Source organism: Pithys albifrons, chromosome 1 (assembly GCF_047495875.1).
Source record: "Pithys albifrons albifrons isolate INPA30051 chromosome 1, PitAlb_v1, whole genome shotgun sequence".
Taxonomy (NCBI): Eukaryota; Metazoa; Chordata; class Aves; order Passeriformes; family Thamnophilidae; genus Pithys; species Pithys albifrons.
Genome location: NC_092458.1, coordinates 66458949 through 66468667, shown reverse-complemented (window position 1 = coordinate 66468667; position 9719 = coordinate 66458949). Strand labels below are relative to the sequence as shown.

Sequence of the window (9719 nt, the reverse complement as noted above, 5' to 3'; positions counted from 1 at the left end):
CCCTGTCCATTTCTGTTTAATTCTCATGGAAAAACATTTCACACAACTCCCTGGCATGTTTTAAAGCACATGGGATTCCCATGTGCTCTCCCATGAGTCGAGTTCACATCTGCTTAGCTTCCAGGGCCATCTAGGCTTGGATATGACCAGTTCAGCATTAAGTTCCTCTACCTCTGAAGGCTGAAAACAGTCTGCAAAAAGACACTCAACTCCCTCTTTCTAGCTGGTGTAGGCTATGTGTTAACAGTGCTGAGCAGTGACATCTTGTTGATGAACACTTTGAAACTTCTATGAGTATGTTAAAAATAATATCCATTTCCCAGAAAATGCAATGTTAAAGTTTTATTTATATGTAAATATTTGCAAATTACCCTTCAGCAGTTTAAATCCGATTTAAAAATTGGTGATTCCTTGTTAATCATTAACAATATCAACAAGAAGATACAAATAATAATCACTGTATTACAACATTATTTTCAGACAATGTTAGTAAGGAGCAGCTTAATTTATAGCATATTCTATCCAAACAGTTATTAATTTATAACATGTGCCACTGAAAAATCTTAACTGAACTTAGCACCTTGTAAAATATGAGAGGAAAACTATTAATGAATACATTTTCATCTTGATTCATTGTGATGTAGACAAATGTATCCCATTAGTCATGATGGAAGCTGCATTTACAAATTTCTGAACCTCATAATGAAAATATCTGTCTTTTTAACTATACTGAAAACACATCAAGCCTCTGGTTATTGTCCTGGGAGTCTGCAAGAAAGTTAAAAAGCCATACTTTCATTCTAGAGCAGCAGGGTTCATACAACTAGGATGACTTCTGGGAATTGGGAGTTAAGTGATGATATTACACTCCCAAATTGCTACAGAAGATAATTTATTAAAAATTAAACATTTTTAATTTGATATTAAAACACACAAAGCCCCAAGAATGGAATCAATTGTAATTCAGTTGAAATGAAACTTCTAGCCAGAGATTACCACCTGGATTTTCCAGATCTAGAAGGTGGAAGTTTATCTCCAAATATCAATCCTCCTGCTTATTTTAGATTTTTATTTTAGGTACAAAGGAATCACTCACTGTAAGTGCCTAGGTCTCACCAGTAGTTGCAGAATGTAATCTGGATGACTAGAGGCCACTCAAGTACCTAAAACTTGATAAAACGAACTCACCTGAACTGGACACCCACCAGCTACTTCACAGTGATTGAGATGTAAAGGATAAGACAGTTATACACAATCAAATTAAGAGTTTCTTTTAAAAACAAAACTGGAGAAACTCTAAAATTTGGGCATTTAAAGTTGGCTATGCCAATGGTCCTTTTTTCCCAACACTCAGTGACATCTGGAGATGAAGTTGTGAATAGCACTTCTGGAAATCAAACCAGCTCTCTTTAGCTGCAAAGTCAATGCTTGTAAACATTGACTAAAAAACCCTGTGGATTTTCTTGTTTTCCTTTTCATGTAGCAAGAACTGTATGAATTCAATACATTGATTAGACACTATTTACACAGCACCAGGAAAACAGGTTGTAGAGAGCCAGCAAAAATACCTGTCTTGCTATAGGTGTATTTGCTTAGTTAAAAGAAAAGAATTATCCTTCCTTCTCAAAGTCACATGAGTATGGACTGGACCACAAGCAATGCAACAGTGCAGAGTTTGGTGACAATATCTTTTTTTTAGAGCTGATATAAAACACTTATCTTACAGAGAGCTTATGAAAATAATCAAATCCACAACCCAGATCATTTTTCAACATGAACGTCTTCATGCTGGAGCATAATTGGGAACAGCAGAGATTTCTCATCCCTGCTTACACATGGTTTAGTTTCAATGCTACAATGGTGTGTAGCAGCATTCTGCTTCATGTTCTGGTAAACCTAGAATGAGGAAGAGGAAATAAATGTTATCTTCTAGTATTACCTACTGTACTTGGAAGCCTGCTCTTCTCCTCATGAAGCAGGTACTTGTTAGGTGTAGTCCACCTCCTGAGAGATAATCGCACTCATATCTGCCTGTTTACTTCCCACTGACTCCAAAGGGAGTCCAGACTACTGACTAAGTGAGGTGAATCTTATCCAGCCAAAAAGAGCTGGGTTGAGGGATGGCACTGGACTGTAAAGGAAGATTTTTTCACTAGGTGTAGTGCTTTGAAGTTGTTTACTAATTTGCCTCTACAAGTGGCAGCTTCTGCCAGGATAACAGCCTTTGGAGAGACTCAATGCTGCAAAGGCAAGAGTCATTCATAGCTCCTCACATCCCAAAAGGTTCTTAAGGACACTGCACTGGAAGATAGTGTGTCTAGCCCAGGGTGGATACCCAGGTAGGAATCAGTAACTTGGAAAGAAAGTGCTTATCCACCCTGAGGAAGAAATAACCATCTGGTATGGATGGAACAGGGCTTCCTCAGATCCTGTTTATTATTTTGACCTTTGAGAATGACATACATCCCTCTGTCTGTGAGGATGTGGTAACGCACACCTATGGTGACCCCACTGTGAGATCCCTGGCAGGTGGCCGAGGTTCAGCTCCCCTCCCATAGCAGCTATCAGCATCATCAAAACCAACTAGCTCCTGCACAGGGGAAGCACATTCCCACAGCACAGGCTGAGAGTTTTCAGCTTTCCAAAGTCCCAGAACAGGCAGCGGGGGGAAGAAACTCCTCATCAGGAAAGTCTTCTGATGGCAGAAAAAATGCCCCAGAGTCTTACATGGATCCATGAGCAGTGTATTCATAACACAGTTGTGCTTCATTAGAAAGCAGAAGACTATTCCTCATCTCATTGTCCTCCACAGAGCTACATAAAAAACCCTCCTAAACCAAATTCAAACATTGTTCACATTGTTCATATTTCTGTGTTTACTTACTGCTCCTTCTGCCTCAGCCAGCTGATAGGCAAGAGAGGAAACCAGGCGAGAAAAAGAGGGTCTTTTTCTACAGTCAAGGGCCCAACAGGACTGCATCATGCAATAGCTGCAGAAGAAAAGAGGGGGTACAGAAAACTTGTTAGCTCTTGGACTATCTATAAATGACTACATGGAATTGCAGAATCTGGATGGGAATTGTGGTGCATCAGAATGATTTTAGAGAAAGAGGCCAGAACTACTCGGTAGCATCAAAGGAAAAGACACAGAAAGATAAGGATGAAGGGTGAAATGGAGAAAAAGGTTGTACAAGAGTCCATAGTAAATTCCTCCTCATAGAACTGGGGTCAGGATTTCATCCTGGCTGGCACATACTGGCCTGCTAACCATGTTTTTCAGCTTCCATACTGAAAGTGGTGGGAAGACAATTTCTCTATGTGTCTAGGGCTAAACCTGTTCCTTGTGGACTGTGTTCCTGCAAGCAATTTTCACAGCAAGTCTTTTCATGCGATTTGACATAACAAAAGTATTTCTGAAATGTAAACACCCCCTTAGAGATTTGCAGTTTCATTAAGTGCCTGTGCAGCACCTCTCCACCAAAGTCCCTTCCAAAGTTACTAGGACAAGAAGGTCCCTGATATTTATAAGCCCCACAGCAATCTTTCATGGGTGATTATTTCAGATTATTCATATGTACCTTTAGTGCCACTACAGTCTTTCCATGGAGAGGATAAGAGCCATACAGTGTCATAGCAAGGCACTGAGTCCCTAGACCATCTATGAAACATCTGCCAGAAGGCCTCAGACAACTCAAAGTCCTTCCCTTTCCTCCATGTTCCAGGTCTCATAGCTCCCCATCATCTTCTCTTCTCTTGTCCCCTGGGGTCCATCTCACGGCAGAGCCCACCCAGGCACAGAGGCATAGGCTGAAAATCATGTAGTGAGAGCACAGAAATAGTTCCCCACAACTCCTCCTTAGCAGGGCTTTTATCTAACAGGATACCTAGACACCTGGAACTGAAACAAATGTGGTAAAGCTCAATTAAAAAGAATAGAAAAAGCTCCACCAAATATTCAGTCAATACACATTTTGGGGGAAAAATACAGGGAAGGGAAATAAAAAAAAAAAGAAAAAAGAAAAAGAAAAATAAAGGAAAAACAAATCTGTGGTCTGAGAACAGACCTGAGAAGTTCCCTGGGAAAGGAAGGCACAATTAAATATAATAAATTAGTCCTTTCAAACACACATAACCTTCACTGTTGATCACTTCTGCTTTATAACAAAACCTGAAGGATCAGGCAGGCTTTTTCAGAGTTAGAGGAAGATTTCAAGTTTTGCAACTTATTTTGAGTAAGATACAGTGGACAATAAATACAAGGTCATTCAGTGACCTAGTAAATATAGATTCCCATACTACGCATCAGTCAGGAAATGTACTTACATTTCTTTTGTAGCATAATATGGTTGGTCCATTTTAAATCCATTTTGTATTAATTTGTAGAAATTTGTATCAACCTGAATACCAGGGTAGGGATTTACACCTGCGGAAATTATTGGAGAATATATGTTAATTCAGAAGCTGCCAAAACCAAACACAGCTCTTTTGTTCAATTACAAAACATACCCAAAGAGAATATTTCCCACAGTAATATTCCATACGACCAGACATCACTCTTCATTGTGTATGTCCTCTCAAACAAGCTTTCAGGAGCCATCCATTTAACTGGTAAACGAGCCTGTACAGACAGGGGGAAAGGAGGCCAGGTCATGCTGTGACACAGGCTTTCTAGATGATTCTCTGTAGTCCTCGCTGCTTGAGTATGTTTGCCATGTGAAGAGTTGTATCTCTCTTATCAGTCCTTTGAAATTCCCATTATAGGGAGAAATAGACACTTCCAAGGAGTCAATTTATCTTATCCATTTTGGATGACTATGTAAGGAGAGATGAGCTCAGTCCTGGAAAAGCCACCTTCCTGACTTCCAGAGTGAGTCGCTCAGATGGAGATGTCCACACTGTACTTCTTGATACAGCCAGAGGACCTGGCATAGCCCCTATGTATATGCTCTTGTCCTACATATTATTGTCTGTAAAAGTAAATGACTCCCAGTGCTTCTATCACTGGATTTCAGTGTGCTTTGGAAAGAACATGAGTGTAACCCCATTTACAGTACTAGCTTGATTAATTTAATTATAAGCTAAGAATTTGCACTTGACAAAGGCAGGAAAAAGTGAGATTTCTGAACTGTGTGTACAGATATCTACAAAGCCAACAAGGAATTAAAAAATTAAAAACTTCACTTTCTTGGTTGCTTATAATTCTTACAGTGGCATGAAAACCAGAGAGCATCCATGCACTTACATTGCCTCTGACGATGTAGTTGGAGTCATTCATTACATCTCTGGCAAGACCAAAGTCACATATTTTCACCACTTTTCCATGGGTCACTAGTATATTCCGAGCAGCAAGGTCTCTGTGAATGCACTTAGAAGGAAAAGTAAGGGTTAACATCCTGCAGCATTTGGTATCAAAGGAAGACAACTCCCTGCCCTCTGAGTTGCTACCTCCTTCCACCTCAACACTTTTGTGAATGGGCTGCCTGGCTGATCACGGCAAGGGGACAGCATCAGAGCAGGCACAAGTGTTCAGTGCAGATGCTTCTTACTCAGGGTGGAGTCTAAAACTGCAATACAATCTTTGCTGTTAGGGTAGGGAAGGAGATATAGTTCAAGCTTGCCACTGAGTGGCTCTGTTCTTCAACCTGCCTTTTATAAACCAGTATTATTTTACTGCGTTTTCCATCTAAAAAAATTGCTACCCTTCACTATACCCATTTGGACTCAAGAAATTCCATTCCTTTGGCAACTTGATAAGAAAAGCAAAGAAGGTCTTCAAAGGTGAGCACATTAAAATCCTCTTCTTCTTCCATCTGTGTGCTTGCATCTTTAATTTTATCTGTAATAAATAACCAAAAGTATGAGTTTTCCATGGGCTTCCTCACTCTCTGATTAACTCCACTGACTTTTATAAGAATTTTTGTGTGCTCCCACCAAGAACATCACAAAGAGCATCCTTAATTTTTATCCTTTGCTCAGACACAAAATAGAGTATTTTCATGCTCAAATACTATGTATAACATGACCAGAAACATAAGTCTCTGATCTTAAATGTTTTTGAATACATCTCCAGCAAAATTCCTACCAGGACTGAAGAGACATATGATAGAGAGAGGCATCTTTTGTCACAGAATCTGGTCTAGTTAGATTAATCATACAATAAATACAATAATAACAGAATTACTAAAGACAAAATCAATTAACCTCTTACCTTCCTCAGAAAACAGCACAATCCCATTTGATTCAGGTGTCACATTTATCTTTTGACTTCTTTGTGTGATTTCAAATTCATCCTCTCTGCATAGGGTTGTATTCACACTGTACTTCAGGGTAGTCCCCATCCTGGTGTCAGCAACATATTTTCAAAGGTTACACACAGTGTATCACACAACCTTCTACACATAAACTGTTTCACAGTTAAAAACATGATCAGTTATGATCAGCTATTGCTATTGAAAAACTGGGCACAAACATGCACAGGCATGAGCCTTCTCCAAGCTGTAAAGAGAAACAATAAATTGCTTGTAATATGCAGTCCAGTGCGAAGAACATCATAAGGAGAATCAAATCTGAGTTCCTCCCAAGGCTCTTTATTATAGTATGTGAAGGCACATTCTCAAGAATTCAATAATTTCACTAATTTACAGCACAGCTGAGAATGCAGTTTAAAAAGCTGTGTAGTTTTAAAAAGTATTAAACTGTTGCTAAATGCTTTACCTGGAATTTTGGTCCAAATTGATATTGTGGTAAAAGCTGAAGTTGTGCTGTTTAAAAATATCTGTCAGTGTCCAGTGAAACTTTTCTCTCTTGCTCCTTAAGTAGTTCAGAAGGTCACCATAGCAACAGTATTCAAATATCAAGTAGATTGGTCCTGAAATAGTTGGAAATGTCAATGCCTGCTGTTATTTATAGCACCCTAACCACTGAAGCCCTAATGCTTGTCTCATCTTCTCTCAGGACTAACCTGTATTAAAACACCACAAACATGTTCCCATGTAGATAAGCCATACTGATGAGCAGGTAATATTTACTAACTGTAATGTTCCTTTGGAAAGTCTGTGTAGTGAATTCTTCCTTATGGTGTATCTCTCAAAGTGCATCAAAAATCCCTATAGAAACTCAAAGGTCCTTCCAGGTCGGACAGAACAGACAATAAAGATCCAACATACTGTCTAAACCACACGTGATTCAAGTAGAAAATGACCCCTGATAATTTTCCGGATGGTGTGAATGTGTATCCTTTGACCTACTACTTCCATTTATCTGTGCTACCTTCATGTTCTGGAAATATCCTTTTTTCCCATGAAGGCCACCTGAAACCCACATGTGCTTGCTGAGAGGGCCTATAGAAGGCATAGACCTTGCAAAGGGATGTGTCTCAGCAGAACACTGATCAGGCCACTTTCTCAAGGAAGGAAAAATACATCCAAGTCCTGACCTAGGGAGGTTTGGAGAAAAGTCATGACAAACCAGCAGGAGCTCAGAGTAGTCACACATCATCCTGCAAAGCCTTACACTGGCATCACTATTTCTGGCTCAGAAAAACCAGCTGTGAATTTGTGGATGTTTCTGTCAGAAGGCCCTAGCCAAGCAAGGTAGGGCACACTGGAAAAGGCTTGTAAAGTCTCTCAGAGGATGGATGGGAAAGTCTTGAGAACCATGTAAATGCTTCTCAAAATGGGACTTGGATAAGGCTGGAACTGTTTCTGTTCAACCCTGCTAGATTAAAGCAGGTCTTCCCTGAAGCTCTCCTGCCTACACCATTACATCTTTCCAAATGACTTGGATATCTTTAATACTGCTTTCAACAATCAAGTTTTTGACATTTCTGTTTAGGAGTCCTCATTAGTCTGGAGGTTTCAATTGGTACCTTCCCACAATTGCAAGTTACCTGACACAGTACAAGCTCCTAGTAAGTTCACAATATTTTCATGGCTTCCAATGTGAGTCATCATTTTCAGCTCAGACATTAGGGCATCTTCTTCTGAAGCATCAGGTTTTTCTGTAAAAGTAATAACACAGACTTGGAAATTCCCAGCAAAGAAATAAAAATCTAAATGGTTGTGATGCTTTATAACATGCAAATCTTAATTTCAAATTCATTGGACTGACAGTACATTTGGGAACATCCTAAAAAGAATCTTTCTACAATGTAAAAAGATTTAGTGAAAGGTGGAAACTAAATTTGTGTGTGACTATGGATCACTTGAAGGCTTGGGAAAGTCATCCTAAAATGTCAACATTTGTCATTCTTGGGCTGACAAGGAATGACAGCAGTGTATTAAAGTGTTCATAAGTACAGAAAAAATGGCTGTCAATCCTGTTGCAGAGAAATGCTAAGAGAAAAAATATCTTGGCAGCCATATGGCATGCAAACAGTTGTAATCCAGTAGCTAACAAGGCCACCTTCTGTTTCACTAATAGCTTTAGTCTTGCTTTTCAGTAAGCACTTGGTCCTTCTGATCTCAGTGAATTGGGTATGTAACAAAAATGGTCAAGTTGAGCTTCCACAAAGACAACCACAGAGGAGTAGACCAAGGAAGTGTAAAATTGATGCATATGTGCAAAGAGGGGATGAAGAGCTGCATGGCAGTGCTGGCAGTAAGGGGCACTATGGGAATCTAGATGGGCAGGGTGCTGGTGTCAATATAAAGATCATCCCCATCTGTATCCGGAGGTGGGTGAGGTAAATATTGTTTTCTTCTCCCAAGTAACAGGTCAGAGGATGAGAGGAAATTACCTCAATTTGTGCCAGGGGAGGATTACATTGGATATGCAGAAAAATTTCTTCATTGAAAGGGTTGTCAAGCATTGGGACAGGCTGCCCAGGGAAGCAGTGGAGTCACCATCCCCAGAGGTATTTAAAAGACATGTAATGGTGTCACCAAAGAACATGTTTAGTGGTGGACTTGGCAGTGTTGGGATAACAGTTGGACTCAATGATCTTGGAGATTTTTTCCAACCTAAATGATTTTTATCATACCTGCTGCCAGAGAGGACTGCTCATGGACTCTGCTTTTATGAGGAGTCAAGACAGTTTAGAGAGAGGCCAGAGCATACCACCAAGGAGTATTTGAGGTTTAAGCAACCTGACTCACACGGAAGGATGGAAAGAAATTGCTTTGTGCCATCAAAAAAAGACTACAGGAAACTGTGCTGGAAGTTTTGGAAACAGGCTAAGCTCAGACACAGCAAGGTGAAGGGTGTTCCATAGCTGCACAGCACTACAAATAAAAGGGACCTTACACCAAAGTTCATAGAGGAACCAATATAACCAGATGGCTAATCTGCACTAGGAATTTACATTTCTCCTCTTTAGAGCAGAGTAGCTCCATACTTCCCCACACAACACAGACTTTCTCTGGTGAGTTGGACAAAAAGTAACATGCTTCAGGTTGAAGGCACTTCAGCAATACCTTTCCAGACTGAAACAGGATTTTGAAAGCAGTTTGAAAGGATTTTGAAGCCAAGTATTTGTGAGATGTAACTGCTGAAAGTTTGTATACAAGGGGATTTCCAACACTGCTTCTGTTTTGGAGTCACTAGAACACATCAGAGGTGTGAAAGGCACCAGAATTTACCCTACCTTTTAGCATTTTCACTGCAACCTGGACTGAATCTCCTGCATCGCTAATTCCATAAGCTGTCGCATTCACCACTTTTCCAAAAGCCCCAGAACCAAGGACCTGTCCTACAAGACACAAAATGCCATTATTATTTGC

The 9719-nt window shown here is 39.9% G+C and overlaps 1 protein-coding gene across 5 annotated transcripts in view; it reads right to left on the bottom strand.

Moving 5' to 3' along the window:
* Positions 1 to 333: 333 nt before the first annotated feature.
* The window catches only part of FLT3 (fms related receptor tyrosine kinase 3), a 51270-nt gene continuing 41884 nt past the window's right edge, over positions 334 to 9719 (bottom strand). For 4 of the 5 annotated variants that reach the window (XM_071553377.1, XM_071553356.1, XM_071553391.1 and 1 more), the window contains 10 exons: positions 9584 to 9688; positions 7889 to 7999; positions 6715 to 6868; positions 6209 to 6339; positions 5712 to 5836; positions 5243 to 5365; positions 4507 to 4618; positions 4324 to 4423; positions 2885 to 2990; positions 334 to 1896 (listed from right to left, as the gene is read on the bottom strand). In XM_071553377.1, the coding sequence (XP_071409478.1) occupies positions 1762 to 1896; positions 2885 to 2990; positions 4324 to 4423; positions 4507 to 4618; positions 5243 to 5365; positions 5712 to 5836; positions 6209 to 6339; positions 6715 to 6868; positions 7889 to 7999; positions 9584 to 9688 (1202 nt within the window). In that variant the 3' untranslated portion in view covers positions 334 to 1761. Of the gene's footprint in view, positions 1897 to 2884; positions 2991 to 3578; positions 3899 to 4323; positions 4424 to 4506; positions 4619 to 5242; positions 5366 to 5711; positions 5837 to 6208; positions 6340 to 6714; positions 6869 to 7888; positions 8000 to 9583; positions 9689 to 9719 lie in introns of those variants that run through there. The other variant, XR_011697675.1, reaches the window with a different exon arrangement.